The sequence below is a fragment of the Dipodomys merriami genome, unplaced genomic scaffold (genome assembly GCF_024711535.1).
Source record: "Dipodomys merriami isolate MVZ:Mamm:240054 unplaced genomic scaffold, mDipMer1.0.p SCAF_10, whole genome shotgun sequence".
In the NCBI taxonomy this organism is placed as follows: Eukaryota; Metazoa; Chordata; class Mammalia; order Rodentia; family Heteromyidae; genus Dipodomys; species Dipodomys merriami.
In genome coordinates, this window is record NW_027202271.1 from 47496665 (window position 1) to 47513308 (window position 16644).

General features: G+C 36.7%; 1 protein-coding gene across 6 annotated transcripts in view; it reads left to right on the plus strand.

Annotated features, from left to right (window-relative positions):
• Cfap54 (cilia and flagella associated protein 54) overlaps positions 1-16644 on the plus strand; it is a 248380-nt gene that overhangs the window by 187885 nt on the left and 43851 nt on the right. For all 6 annotated transcript variants that reach the window (XM_069990518.1, XM_069990555.1, XM_069990527.1 and 3 more), the window contains one exon: positions 8296-8463. In XM_069990518.1, the coding sequence (XP_069846619.1) occupies positions 8296-8463 (168 nt within the window). The remainder of the gene's footprint in view (positions 1-8295; positions 8464-16644) is intronic.

Below are 16644 nucleotides of genomic sequence, written 5' to 3' on the forward strand. Positions count from 1 at the left end.
TAGCAGGCATTCAGTATTAATTATAATAAAGGAGAGGTTAGCAGCATGGAAATTTGATTGCACTGTGATTTATACTGTTTCTTACCTATTACTTGTTAGTAAACTGTAATATATGTCTCAGAGTCAGACAAATAGTAACACAAATATTTAACATTGATTCACATTTTGCCTCTCATTGAGGCAAAAAAAATATTAGTACTCTTAAGTGTTAAGAACTTGGATATGTGCTAAGAAGCAAAGTGCTAAGGTATGACTTCCAGACTGACATTGTATTGATGTGTGAGTTTGGTGGTCTGAGATGAACAGTGAGCCAAAGGAGATGAGAAAATCTCCCTTTAACCTTAGGGTGTGACTGTGGTCTTCCAAGCCTCTGGAATCCTATCTAACGATAGCTGAAGGAATGTTTTTCACAAAAACTTCACTGAAATGTCTGAAATGCTAGCTATCTCTTCTGCTTGACACTGCCTGGCAACTCTATTCTCTGTGGTTCAAATACATATCTCTTATAATTACATATCATAATTTTGTTACTGAAGGAGTACAGTATGTAATCATCAAAGGATCTCAATTCTATTCTTTGTTCTGTCAAACTATATAATTTCTATAGACAGATTTAGTAGGAAAAAAACTTACAAATTTCAAACTTATATTCTTTAGGATTAATAATAGCTCCATTTTAGTCCTGGAAAATATGCCTAGCCTAGTCATTTAACCTAATGATTACTTCATGTAAAAACCAGTTTTTAGGGCAGGAATAATTAAATAAATTTCATCTAAGATGGACCCTTCACAATTTAAAAGCTTACAACAGCAACGGTTCATTCTTGATCTCATCTTCTGAGTGCTGCTTCAAGCTATAACTTGGACTTGGTGTGCTTCATGTACATTTGCTATGAGACCTAGACTGAGGAAGCTTTTTCTGCTGAAACTATGCTCTTGTCACAGAGGCTATCAGAGTAAAAGGGCCATAGAACAAATCACACAGGCATATTGAAGTCCCTCTTCCCATCCCATTCCTGTGGTCAATATGAGTGAGACAGGGAAAACCATTCTGCTTGTAGAGGATGGAAAAGGAATGTACATGATTTCTGATTGACAATCCAAACTATCATGTGTGACAAGCTCAATCGATGATGAATAGCTACCTGAGAATTCTGAACCTATAAAAGGGCAGACAGGAGAATAGTTATGCCATGATCAGTTAATGATGTCAGCCATGGACACAGAGTGGAGAATTATATCACCTACACCCAGTGATATTAGTTGATCCAGTTAAGGCATCTTCAACTTTTCTAAAACTGCAAATGTGTGTTTTTGTCTTATATCAGTGGCTTCCTAGCATATTCCAGTTTGTCAGTCTCCATTTGCTAGCATTAGCACTTCTTTACTATTTAACTATGAAATTACTAAATTTTAAAGTCCAACCTATTTTGCATTTTGCCTTGCCTAAAGAATAATTTTCCCCACTAGTCTTTTCCTGGCAAGTGGATAATTAATGCATGTCGATGACTCCCCTCACTGTATTTGGGTTGGAGAAGGTTCTGAATTCCCACCTGATTGCCACAGATACACAGATGGCAATGAAGTTCACATTATAATGAATTGCTGAAGGGAAAAATCTCTTAACAACAACAAATAAAACTTGTTTGATTTTCTTTGCATTAGCATAAATTAGCATTCAGGAGAAAACTTCCTTACTAATCTAGCTAAACAATATTAGCATTGATCTGTACATGTGGTGGTAAACAATATTCATTGTTCTCATGAGTAAAGCTCTGCATGCCCCTTCCTTCCTTCCTTCCTTCCTTTCTTTCTTTCTTCCTTCCTTCCTTCCTTCCTTTTGTCACATGAACACATACATCAGGAAGGCAGATCCTTCCATGAGCTTCTGATCATGGAAAATCAGAATGGACATATGTACTGAATTACATAAATTTATCTTGTAAGAAGACTATACTAATAAAGATAGAACTTAAGCTAAATATATGCCTTCTGAAATAAGCTGTACTCATAAAAGATGGTCTAAGAGTTTGTGAGAAAATGTAAACTGACAGAGACACAGATAGGATAAGGAAATGGTTCCAACATGACAGAATAGTCCTATGTGGAGGAAGACTATAGATTATTTTCCCAGAACATGAAAGTAATTATGTGACATCTATGGAATAAGAGAGTCCAGTGATGAACCTGTCTAGTGTATGAGAAATCTATACATCGTCTTGGAAGAATAGGCATGATGGTAGTGGTAATGTGGGACAATATTTAGGTACAATATACAATTATTAGATACCTATTCTGCAGCTTAAATATGTTTAAATATGCACAATCCTTTTGCCTTGAATTTCTTATGGCCTTAAAACATTCAGCTGGAATAGAAATCATTTAATCTTCAAGAAACATTGAATTAAAAGTGACATTTAAGATTAGTGGCCCTATATACAGCCTCTAAATGTACATAATGTTTGGTATGATATAAAAATATGTCATAATAAAAACTAATGTTGCTGAACATAAACATCTATGGAGAATGAGCGTTATAACTGACTCTTAATATATGTTTAATTCTTGTAAACTATGACTTGTCCCACCTTGTTCCTGGTTCAGAGACATGGCCTTAATGCCAACTAAAAGCAATGGTGACATTTCTCTACTAGCTTCCATTCTCCAATTGCTCTAAGACACAATTCCCCATAATAGTGGACACTAGTGTAAAATATTATCAGATACCAAATAATTATGCCACCTATATGTGAGAGGGATGACCTGTGCTAGCAGTGGTGGTGGAAGAGGTGTAGTGGTAGTAGCATGTGTATATTAGTCTGTGTGCACTATATCAGTTCAGAGTATTACACATAAGAACTTGGAGATATTATGAGAACCAGTCTCAATGAAGTAGTCCAAACTTCTACTCAAAATCTGCATTAGTCCAGAAATTCTACTCAGCAGCCTCTACCTGATCACTGAGTTCTAAGAATGGACAGTCCCATGGCCAGGAGCAGAGCACACTTGGTTATCAGGATAAATGAAGAGACCTTCTTCATTCTAGACAGTGAACAGTGGACAATTAGAAACAACAGATGCTATATGTGAGAAAACATTCCCATATGAGCACAGTGGATCCCATATGAACACAGTGGAATGGTATCCTGAGATTGAGAGGAAGATGAGCCTTTCAAGGAATAAATGAGACTTAATAGGATTGTTTGGTACCCTTAAGCAGATGCAAGGCATAAAAGATTGACAACAGCAGAAAAGTCAGAATGCAGGATGTGCTAGTTAATGCACAGACTACTCCTGCTCTGTGCTAGAAGCTTTCTCACTTGGTTTCACTCATGCTCTGGAAAGTCCCAGGAGAGTGTCATGCATATTTATAAATGAGTCTAGCTGCTCAGAGAGGTTTGGTAACTTGAGTAATATTCCTTTGCTAATTCAGACTCTCATCTATCCAATTGTAAAGGCTATGCTGTTAATCACTGTTGTATTGCTAAGAGTATATTATCAAGAACTCAAAATGCAGAATTGATGCTTCTAGTCAACCTATTGGACAGAGCTGATATGAAAGGTGCCCCTGACCTTTCCAATGCTAAATAGAACAACAGTTGGTTCTATTTGTAGCTGATCTTGAACCAAGAAAGAGAAACTGCAAGTTAACAAAGCAAAATGGGGGCTTTGTCAACACATAAATGTGTGTGTGTGTGTGTGTGTGTCTGTCTGTCTGTCTTTCTGTCTGTCTGTATATGTGTGGCAGAAAGATTAGAATTAGCCCTTAACAGGTTGAGCTGAGACTCAATGTGTTTTGGGGGAGGGTACAGGTAAATAGGCCCTGCAGGCAGGGAAAGCCAAAATGTAGCTAACTGCTTGAAACTAGGATTTGTAATAGTCTTGTCCAGTATTTAGAGGCTCCAGGGGAAATTGTTTCCCTGCCTTTTTACAGCTTTTAAAGGACACCAAAGTCCATTGGCTGTTAGGCCATTCACACTCCAAGTCATCAGTATGGTTCCCTCACATCTCTGACTGTGCCATCATACTCTTCTGCCTGTGACTTCCACATATAAGGACAGTATTATAATCTCTCCATCTCAAAATAGTTGCTAGCAACCTTCACTTGATCTTTTTTTTTCCTACCATTTGCAGAGGCTCTAGGATTAAGACATGAACATCTTTAGAGTACTGTCTTTTCCCTTGTACACTCAGTTTCCTTTGATCCTCATGAGAGATATGATGTACTGCCAGGGTTCTTTGTATATAGGTAAGAATCGACACAATTTACCCAAACAGAAAAATGTCAAAGCCATGGGGAAAGCTAAAGAACAAATATTAGAGTAGGTATGCAGAAATGATTAATCCACCGAGAGTCGCTATTTTGTTTGTTTGTTCTATAAACAAGGCTGTACAATCATGATTTTGCCTGCAAAATAGGAAGCCTTAGGAAGCAAAAACAATAGTTATAATTTTAGGGAAAATGTATTAATTACTAGTCAACTTTACTTTTCAGGAAAAGTAATTGTAGTTTTAAAAAACCCTCACAAATGATAAATGTCAAGAGAAAAGTAATCACTGACACTGATAAATTAAATTATTAGATTTATTTTTGTTCCAAACTAATACATTTGAAAACCTCTATAAAAATTTATAACTGTCTGGAAAAATATAATTTACCCCACTAAAGGTAAAAATATTAGGTCTACTATAGAAAAAATAAAGTCATTAGAAATTTAAACTGAAAACTAAAATGTATTACTTTAGAAAAAGCAATAACAAATCCATAACAAGTTAAAAATAATATGTAAGAAAAAATTTTAATTGCTGTTTAAATAAAGATAGTGAGGTCTGGAAGCATTGGTTCACGTGGTAACAAAATCAGCCAAGCAAGCTAGAGGACCCTAAGTTCAAAGCCCAATACAATAGTAAAAACAAAAAATATTGTTGAACTTTCATACTATTTTCTATTAAAGTCACTCTGTTCTAACAATTTTTTTGGTTGATATAAAGAAAACCCAGCCTCACACAGATTGTAGTTAGAAAATGATAAGCATTTGAAGAGCCTGTTCAGATCATTATGGATCATTATGTATAGTCTTTCAAACCAAACCAGACCTGGTTAGGTGATAGTTCTTTAAAGGTTAGTTCTGGTGAGACTCTGAAACCATATCATTCTAGTTTGGGGGGCTCTGTTAAAGTACATTATTCTTGTAGTTTGAGTGGACTCAGGTGATTTAAAAAAAATAATCCTATTGTCAAGGTGATGTACAGAGGCGTTACAGTTACATACATAAGGTAATGAGTACATTTCTTGTTAAACATTGTTACCCCCTCCCTCATTTTTCTCCCACTTTCCTTCCCCCACCTCCATCAAGTTGTAAAGTTCATTTCCAACATGTTGTCTTGCATTGGTTTGCCCTTTGTCCTTTGTCTCACCATTTTGTTGTTCCCCTTCTCTTCCCTTCCCCAATTCAATAAACATATATATAAGACACGGGTACCAAAATCAAATGCAGTGACAACAGAGGATAAAACAAAGGAAAAAAATGAAAGAAAAAAATTCACACAGTACATTAAAAATAACAACAACAACAACAAAAACCTCTTGTTTCCATATCTTGGAGTTCATTTCATTTACTACCATCTTATATGGGCATAGATATATAGTTATTGAGCTATTGTGATCCTCTGATAGGACTATCTTATACATATATTAATTATTACAAATGAGGGAAACCATGGAGTCTATGTTTCTTTGAGTCTGGCTTACTTCACTTAATGTGATTTTTTTCCCCAAGACTCATTGGATTTTGCAACACCCTATAATGGGAATTAGGAGCTCAGTTCTCAGGATAAGCCTTTTGATTAAAAAAGCTTGTTGCAGGGTACTGGTAGCTCATGTCTGTAATCTTAGGAATTAAACTTAGGAAGCTGCCACCTGGAGGACCATGGTTCAGAGCTACCCAGGCAGAAAAGTCTGGGCTGGTGGCAGGGCTCAGGTGGTAGAGGTCCAGCTGTGAGCAAGCAAGCCAAACAAGAGCACAGTAGTAGGAAAGAAAAAAAGCTAGACAGGTGTTGATAGTTCATGCCTATCTGTAACCCTAGCTTTTTAGAAGGCTGAGATCTGAGGATCAAGATTAAAAGTTTGAGGTAAAGCTCAAGTGATAGAGCACCATACGTGAGTGGAAAATTGAAGTGACAGGAAGAAGCCCTGAGTTGTTGTCATTAGCCATAGGATTTGTCACCAGATAATTAAACTATAGAAAATAAGAACATTTAGCAAGATTTCTTGTTGGAAGATTTTAGTTCTATGCATTTCAAAAAGATAGAATATTTAGGGACTGATAAAAGTTATAAATACAAAAATTGGTAAGAATTTGATTGAAACATATAAGAAAACAGTTTATTTTCAGTTGAGAAAGGTCTGTAATGGGAATATGTCAAGTCTTCTAAAGATGACCTAAAAATTTAATGTAGTTTCATTAACCATTTCACCAAATTTTTATTTTGTGGAATTTGATAAACTGATGTTAAAATTTATATGGAAGGACAGAAGGAAAGAACTGGTTAAAAGACTGAGGAAAAACTAGTAATTCCACTTCTAGGTAATTTTAACATTTTGTACCGGTAATATATATTCAAAAGTTGATAGAAGCCTGTTCATAACAACAAAAATAAAAACAAAACCAAATTAGAAAGAACCCATAAGTTGACCAATTAACATTCCTTTAATGAAATACTATATAGCAATGGAAAAAAAATCAGTGAATTATAGCTGCATGCACCATCCTGGATACATTTAAAAATAATGTTTAGTGGAAAAGAAAGAAAAGAAAGAGAAAATACATGCAATTTTTTCTCTAGTAGGTTTCCAAAAGATAAAATTAATGATATTTATTTATGGTATATAATGTATATGTTAAAGGGTAAAGGACAGCTTTCAGAGTATTAATTCAGAATTCTGGAGAGCAGTTAGGTACAACAGATGTGTTGAGACAGAGAGAAGAAAATAGGATTAGAAAGTGGTTCACAAGTGCATTAGGGAGTCAACATACTCGTCCAGGAAACATGCATGGACCATTACACATAGACATAAGCCAGCTTATCTCTTCTTTCATTCTTCTCAGAGAAAATTCTGTTCTTATCTAATGCTATCTATATGTACTCTTCTGTGTCTACATGAATAGCACAAAAAAAAAAAAAAACCGTACTAAGTACCCTCAGCTTTATATGAATGGCACTGTGTTCCATCTTCCATGTGTTTCCTGCTTGGTAACTCATTAAATGTTGTCAGTTTCACTCTATAATCACTCTTATTGTGCCCTTTTGAATAACAGAATCATGAGGCAGAAAATCAAAGGTCTAAAGAGCCTAAGGCAAAGAAATTTGAGTTTTCACTGTAGTAAGAAGCACATTTTAGATACAAACTCAGATTCTATACTATTTTTTACAAATTGTTAGTACCAGAGTTTGAACTCAGAGCCTTATGTTTTTCTTGGTTTGTTTTGCCTGGCTTTCTCTCTACGCTTTCAACCATGATTCCAGCTTTTTACTGGTTATTTTGGAGGTAGAATCTCTCAGACTTCTGCCCAGATTGGCCTCTAACCAAGAGTGTGTCTGGACCTCAGCCTCCCGCATAGTTAGGATTTACAAGTATGACCACCAGTACCTGTCCACACTACTTTTCCTTTTTCTTTTAGATCTAATTCAATACTTTTAAATTACATCAAATTCATAGACTTCTGTTTGTTTTTTCCAAGTTTCCTTCTCTTCATGTTATAAAACTACCAGGACCATAACAAATACTCTGTGTATACATGAGCATTAGAATTTTCAGTTTTAATAGATCTGACCAAATTGTTTTCCTAACCAGCTGATCTCACATGTATTATATAAATATTCCAATTTTATGGTGTTGTGACTGATACTATCTTCAGACATTAATGTCTTTCTGTATTTAATTTGTACATTCCTCTCTCCGCACCCCCATAGCCTTGATTTTCAGTGATTCTAACGTGTATCCTTGAGTGGACTCACTTTTCTAATTCACATGTCAAAACTATACTCATTCCTAGGAATTGCTCAGTGAAAGTTAATTCCTTGAATTTTTCCTATTGGCTGGTAAAAATTAGAGAAAAATACATATTTTAGATATTGTTTATATGCCTAGTATTTTTCTTTTTGATATTATGTTTGGTGTCTTGTGATAATTTTGAAAATTCACCATATGCTTATGTGTCAGTCTTTATGAGTTGTACATGTTTGGTTTTCAAGGCAAGCATAATCTCATTTTTCATTTTTAAAAATTTTCAGATGACTACCAAGCTGACTTTGAGGCTTCACTTCTGTTTGAAAATGAAGACATTCCTGAAAGCACAGATGGTAGAAAAAAGATTCAAACGAAAGTGGATATTACTTGGGTCCTTCTGCTGCGCTATTACATACACCTGCAAAGGATCAACAACATGAGCCAACTGCTGGGTAGGTGTTGATGTGCCTACAGAAGTCAGAGTTTGTATGGATAATTGTGAAATCCTCTTGACACTTCTGGGTAGGCTTGCCTGGACCATGAAAATCTCAGGGATTCTTTTTTTTTTTTTTAATTGTGAAAATACCATACAGAGGGGTTACAGTTACATAGGCAAGATATTGACTACATTGTTGCCTCCTCCTTTGTTTCCCCTTCCCATCCCTTCCCCTCTCCTCCCCCCACCAAAGTTGTAAAGTTTGTTTTTCGACATAACGACTTTTCTTTTTTAACATAACGACTTGTACATCTCATTGTTGCAATGGGTCCACCTGTATCCCTATTTAAATGATTTGTTTTGCCCTTCCCCTCCACAAATTATACCAACATCAAATATAGTGAAAGCAGGGGTTATAGAGTGGGGGAGGGACATACAAAGCAACAAAGAAATCGTCTTACAAATTTGTTAGAAACAATCGCATGAAAGAAAACAACCTAACATCAACTTATCTGACCTTTTCTGCTTGTCTCAGACATATACTACTTATTGCAAATAAGGGAAACCATTGTACCTATGTTTCTTTGAGGCTGGTTTATTTCACTTAATACAATTTTTTCCAAGTCTTTCCATTTCCTAACAAATGGGGCAATGTCATTCTTTCTGATGGAGACATAGAATTCCATTGTGTATATATACCACCTTTTCTTGATCCATTCATCTACTGAGGGGCATCTGGGTTGGTTCCATATCTAGCTATGGTAAATAATGCTGCAATAAACATAGTTGTGCTGATAGCTTTAGTGTGGTCTTGTTTGTAAACATTTGGGTAAATGCCCAAAAGTGGGACTGCTGGGTCATAGGGGAGCTCTATGTGGAGTCTTTTGAGGAACCTCCATACTACTTTCCAAAGTGGTTGAACAAGTTTACACTCCCACCAACAATGAAGTAAGGTTCCCTTCTGTCCATATCCCCTCCAGCATCTGTTGTGTAATTAGAGTTCTTGATTATAGCCATTCTAACCGGGGTGAAGTGATACCTCAATGTTGTTTTGATTTGCATTTCTTTTATGGCTAGAGACATTGAGCATTTCTTCATGTGTCTATTGGCCATCCTTCTTTCCTCTTCAGAGAAGTTTCTCTTTAAGTCTTTAGTCCACTTCTTTATTGGGCAGTTGTTTCTTTGAGGATTTGTTGTTGGGGGATTTAATTTTTTGAGTTCCAGGTATATTTTAGATATGAGACCATTGTCTGTTGTATGGCTAGTGAAGATCTTCTCCCAATCCATGAGCTTTCTATTGATCTTGCTAGCTAGGTCCTTTGCCATGCAGAAGGTCTGAAATTTCATGCAATCCCATTTGTCCAACCTTTCTTTGATTTGTTGTGTTTGTGGGTCTCTATTAAGAAAATTTCGGCCTGTGCCAAGGAGACCTAGGGTTTCTACTATTCCATCCTATAATGTTTTCAGAGTGTCTGCTTTGACTCTGAGATCTTTGATCCACTTGGAGTTGATTCTGGTGCAGGGTGATATATAAGGATCTAGCTTTAGTTTTCTACAAGTAGTTAACCAATTTTCCAGCACCATTTACTGAAGAGGCTGTCTTTCTTCCATTCTATTTTTTTAGCTTCCTTATCGAAGATTAGGTGGCTATAGGTCTGTAGGTTCATTTCTGGGTTTTCAATTCTATTTCATTAGTCCTGAGATCTGTTCTTGTGCCACTACCAAGCTGTTTTGATTACTATGGCTTTGTAGTAGAGTTTGAAATTTGGTATTGATATTCCTCCAGCACTGTTCTTTCTATTTTTGCTATTCAGGGGTCTTTTATTGTTCCATATGAATTTTTGGATTGCCTCTACGATTTCCTTGAAGAATGAGGTTGGAATATTGATAGGAATAACATTGAATTTGTAGATAGCCTTAGGAAGTATTGCCATTTTCACGATGTTGATCCTTCCAATCCAGGAGCATGGGAGGTTTTGTCACTTTCTAAGTTCTGTTTTGATTTCCTTTTTCAGATTTTTAAAGTTTTCATCATAGAGGTCCTTCACTTCTTTGGTTAAGTTAATTCCTAGGTATTTTATTTTTTGTGGGGCTATTACGAATGGAGTTGCTTTCCTGATTTCAGTCATACTTTTCTTATTGTTGGCATACAGAAAAGCTATTGATTTTTGAGGGTTAATTTTATACCCTGCTACTTTGCAAAAGTTTTGAATCAGCTTGAATAATTTGGGAGTGGAGTCCATGGGATTCTTCAAATACAAGATCATGTCATCTGCAAAGAGGAAAAGTTTTACTTCATCTTTCCCTATTTGTATCCCTTTTATGTTTGCATCTTGTCTTATTGCTGTAGCTAGGCATTCTAATACTAGATTGAAGAGAAGTGGAGAGAGTAGATATCCTTGTCTCGTTCCTGAATTAAGAAGAAATGGCTTTAGTTTTTCACCATTAAGTATAATGCTGGCTGTAGGTTTGTCATATACAGCCTTTATTGTATTGAGGAATGTTCCATGGATTCCTAACTTTTCCCAAACCTTCATCATAAAGGGGTGCTAGATCTTGTCAAATCCTTTTTGTGCATCTATTGAGATAACCATTTGGTTCTTATCCTTGCTCTTGTTGATGGGATGAATTATATTAATTGATTTGCATATATTGAACCAGCTTTGCATCCCTGAAATGAATCCTGTTTGATCGTGTTGTATGATTTTTTTGGCTGAATTGTTGAAGTCGATTGGCCAAAATTTTGTTGAGAAGTTTTACATCAATGTTCATCAAAGAAATGGGTCTATAGTTTTCTTTCTTTGATGAGTCCCTGCCTGGTTTTGGGATGAGTGTTATGATGGCTTCATAGAATGAATTCGGTAGTGAACTTTCTCTTTCAATTTCATTGAAGAGTTGAAGATGAGTATTAGTGTGAGTTCTGCTTTGAAGGTCTTGTAGAATTCTGCTGTAAAACCATTTGGTCCTGGGCTTTTCTTAGATGGGAAATCTCTTATTGCTGTTTCTATTTCAATGCTTGATATGGGCCTGTTCAGATGGTTTAACTCATCTTGGTTTAATTTCAGCATGTCGATATTTGCTAGGAAAAGGTCCATTTCTGCCAAGTTCTCAAGGTTTGAGAAGTATTCCCTTATAATGTTCTGAATCTTGGTTGTTTCTGTGGTGATGTTTCCATTCTCACCTCAGAGTTTACTTATTTGGGTGTGTTCTCTTCTTTTTCTGATAAGATTTGCTAAGGGTCTGTCAATTTTGTTAATGTTTTTGAAGAAGCAACTCTTTGTTTTGTTGATTCTTTCTATTTTTTTTATTCTAATTCGTTTAATTCTGATTTAATTTTAATTATTTCTTTCAATCTACTGTATTGGGGTTTTTCTTGCTGGTCTTTTTCAAGGAGGCTCAGATGTCTCATTAAATTTTTGGTTTCAGATCTCTTCAATTTGTTGATGTAGGGACTCAGAGCTATAAACTTGCCTCTGAGTACTGCCTTTGCTGTGTCCCAGAGGAGCTGGTAATTTGTGTGTTCATTTTTGTTGAATAGCATGAACATTTGAATTTCATTTCTAATCTCTTCCATGACCCACCCGTGATTCAACAGTGTGTTATTCAGCCTCCATGTGTTACAGGACTTTCTTTGGTGGCTTTTGGTGTTGAGTTCTAATTTTATTTCCTTGTGGTCTGAGAGAATGCAAGGTATAACTTCAATGTTTCTGAATTTGGATAAGTTTGCTTTGTGACCTAAAATGTGGTATATTTTGGAAAATGTTTCATGTGCTGCTGAGAAAAATGTGTATTCTGATACTGCTGGGTGAAATATTCAGTAGATGTCTGTTAAGTCTATTTGATCTATGTGGTTGTTTAGATCTGCGGTTTCTCTGTTGAATTTTTGCCGAGTTGATCTATCTAGTGGGGATAGTGGTATGTTAAAGTCCCCAACAGTTAATGTCTTTGGATCTATGTGAGATTTGAAGGAAAGTAGTGTTTCTTGGATAAATTTGGGTGCTCCGTTGTTCAGCAAATATTTAGAATTGTAATATCCTCCTGAAGGAGACATCCCTTAAGTAGTATGTAGTGACCTTCTTTGTCTCTTCTCACTAATTTTAATTTGAAGTCTATTTTATCTGATAGGATTGCAACTCCTGCCTGTTTATGGGGGCCATTTGCTTGGTAGATTTTGTTCCAGCCTTTCACTTTCAAAATATGTTTGTTTTTATGGGCAAGGTGTGACTCCTGAAGGCAGCAGATAGAAGGATCTTGCTTTTTAATCCAACTAGACAGTCTGTCAGTTAATTGGAGAGTTAAGTCCGTTAATGTTGAGAGGTAGGATTGAGAGATATTTGGGAGTTCCTGCCATTTTGTCCACCTTCTTGGGGGCTGTGGCAACTGGGTTCTTCCTATGGTTCTTGGATTCTGTTTGGGTGTGGTTTCTTGGCCTTTATTGTGGCCTTGTTGGTTTTCTATGTTAGGACATCTTTAAGTTTCTTTTGTAGGGCTGGTTTCATAGAGATATATTGTTTCAGTTTTTCTTAGCTATGAAAGGTTTTTATTTGACCTTCAGTTATGAAGGAGAGTTTAGCTGGGTACAGTATTCTTGGTTGATAGTTGTTTGTCTTTAGGGCATGGCATACATCATTACAGGCTCTTCTTGCTTTAATTGTCTCTGCTGAGAAATCAGGAGATTATAATTGTTTTCCCTTTATAGGTGATTGATCTTTTCTCCTTGACAGCTTTAAGGATCTTTTCCTTGATCTGAATTGATCCTGTGCGGATTACAATGTGACATGGGATGTCCTGTTCTGGTCTGGTCTATTTGGTGTTCTAAAAGCTTCCTGGATCTGAATAGGCCTATCTTTTTGCATGTTTGGGAAGTTCTCTGCTAGGATCCTGTTAAACAAATTTCCTAGACCATTAACTTCTATCTCTAGGTGCTCCTCTACACCCATTATCCTCAGATTACGCCTTCTGATGGTGTCTTCCAAATGTTGAATAGATCTATCATATTTCTTGGATTTGTCTTGGATAGTTGTATGTTCTTTATCTATAATATCTAGACTGTCTTCAATCCCCAAGATTCTATCTTCTGCATAGTCTAACCTACTGTCCCGACTTTCTACTTTGTATTTTATTTCTTTTCCTTCTAATTAATTGGCTTTGATGGCTTTAAATTCTTTGTTGGAGCTCTTGTATGAACTTCTTTACTTCCTTAATTTGGTGCTCAGTGTTTATTCTCAAATCACTTAGTTGATTGGTTATGGTTTCCTTGGACTCCGATTCCTTCTGTCGGGCTCCATTCAGCATTCCTTTTGTGGTCTCCTTGAATTCTTTCAGCTGTCTGTTTATGGATTCTGTGAATGTCTCTATTGATCTTTGTCTATTCTCATCCCGCTCTCACAATTCCTCCATCACTCTTCGATTAGCTTCCTCACGTTCATGCAATTCCTGTAGTTCTCTTTGACTGTTCTCAGCCTGCTCACACAATTCCTGTATAAATCTTTGAGTAGCTTCCTCACGCTCATGAGATTCCGGTATTGATCTTTGGTTTGCCTCCTCTCTTTCCCTATCGTGCTCACACTGAGTCCTTTGCAGGTTTTCAATATTTTCATTCACCATGTTTACCAGTAGTGTTTGTAGAGCTTTTTGGGAACTCTCCTCTGGATTATTTATTATCTGTTCTGTCACCTGATTATCATGAATAGGAGTTGAGATACCTGGACTTGCCATTTTTCTTGTTCTGCCCTTATGGTATGAAATTAACACTAATTTTGTGCTAGAACACTATTTTAAGGCAAGCATCAACCAAAGTCCTGTAGTTGCACAGTCAAAAGGCAGCTGATACAATTTAATTCAACAGATACAATCTATTCAACATCAAACAACTATGTATTAATGGGTTAAGAACAGCAAAGAAGAATTTGGCAAACCAGAAATTATTAGGTTTAGGGAGAGATGTGGGGAAAAATAGGATTTGAGGGATGTGGAAAGGTAATAGGAGAGTGAAATTAACCAAGTCCTAATCTCAAAGAGGTAAATGGATTGGACAGACTGATAGGAGAGAGAAAGAAAAAAAAGAGACAAGGAAAAATGGAAAAACAAAAATTTAAATTTAAAAAGTGAAACTTAAAAATTATGTAATTTTAAAGGTGAAATTGAAGAATAAAGGGATAGGATGAGGAGGGGAGGGATAGAAAGAATGTATGAAAAACTAAAAAATAAAAATTCTTAAAAAATTGTATATGTATAAAGAGATATTACTGATATTAAGGAATTTAAGCCTAAGAAGTTTTGGATTGAGTAATAAATTTCTGTATTAAGTGTGTACACAATGGGGGATAAGGTCTAATAATCGATGATGGGCATATCTGAGGATGAGCAGAACCGCAATTGAGACACGCAAAAAAGAACAAAAGAGAAGAAAAAATGAAAAGAATGAGAAAGAAAAAAAAAGGACCAAAAGGTCAGTAGAGATTAGAAAAAAAGCACATTCACACACATATACACCTAAAATAAAAATTATGAGAAAAAAGGTTAATAGAAAACAATTTTTTAAAAAACACAGAATTTTTTTAAAAAGGTACAAAAAGAAATTTCTTTGATTTTTTTTTTGGAGGGGAAGGGGTTATGTGGATAGGAAGATCCTGTATTTCCCTTATGTCCCTAAACCATTTTCTTGGTGGAGTCTCTGGTCTGCTTGTGGTGTTTGCTTTTCTTGTGGCTTGATCGGTTTCTTGTCAGTTTGTTTGAACATCGAGAAAAATGCTCTGCTTTACCCAGGATTTTGTGATCCTCCTCCCAGGCTAGTTCAATGGGAGGCAGATCTGCTTTGAGTATCACAAAAGAGGGAGATGGCTGTTTCCTCTAGTTTGGAGATGCTGTGATGAGGCTAGGTTCTGGGTAGAGTTGAGGCCTTTCAGCAAACAGTAGCTTTTTCCTGAGGGGTTAGCTTCTGATACACTCACAGAGCCCAGCCTGGAGCCATTCTCAGGTTTTATGTTTACTAAATTTCAATTGATTAGGCTGCTGTAGGGAGGGGCAGCCTCTGGCTCTGTTTACCCAGTGAAGAAAGTCACTCCTCCGGGGGCAGAGCTGTCTCTGCCTGGGCTGGGTGACTTTCCCCTGGGTGGAGCTGAGCCTGGCAGGTCAGGTCAGGTTTCTGTGACCTGTAAATGACTCTTTTGTTTTCTTCCAAGGCCTGAGTTGGAGCTAGCTGCTCAGCTAGGCCTTTGTCAGTATCAAAGATGGAGATCTCCAGTGGTGGTGGGGATGAGGAGTGGCCTTCCCTCCTTTGCTCCCTGAGAAGGAGTGAGGATGTCAGGGTTCTGCTCATGCTGGAGTCTTGGTTCTTGGGTCGTCTCTGGTCTGCGATCTGCAGGATGAAGATATCTGCTCCTTGCCAATTCTTGCTGGTGTTGAGTAGAATCTGCTTGCCTGCTGCATCTGGCGCCTTTGTCCCGGACTCTCCATGTTGTAGGTATGGCGGCTATGGCCATCGCCAACGCCACTGCTGCCATGGCTACCAGAAAGTACTCAGATCTGTCTCCATGCCTGGATTTTCCCTCTCTGGCCAAATTCTCTGTACTGTACACTTGGTGTAATTCTCTGGCCTAGGACTGTTCACTGGAACACTAAAACTGCTTTCTATGCTAGAGCTTGTTTAGCCTCCAGCTTCTTCTCCACCATCTTCCCAGAACCTCAGGGATTCTTAACATAGGTTCCATGAACCTTTGAAAAAATACAGTTTCAAGATAATTGGCTTCCTTCAAAATTTTACATACTTTATTTTGTAGATTTAAAAACATGATGACATAGAGACATCTAGCCCTAGGATTACCTATGGGGTTCATGGCTCAAAACAGTTAAGAACCAATAATCACAGTGTGTTGTTATGTTTTATAACATAAAAGGATGGAATTTTATAACATGAGAAGGATGAAATTGATTGGGCTTTGAGGAAAAATGGCTCCAGTATCTGTCATGTGGAAAAGAGGGCATTCCTTCATAAGGGATATTTAACTGTATAGAATTTTATTTTCATCTCTATCTAAAGAATATCTAGGACTGGGCTATCGCTCAGTGGCAATGTGCTTAGCAAGTACAATGTCCTGGATTTGATCCCCAGTACCAAAAAGAAAAAGAAAAGACAAAAAATACAGTTAAAAGAATATCTTAAAAAAAAACCTGGAAATTTTGTGACAAGATGTAT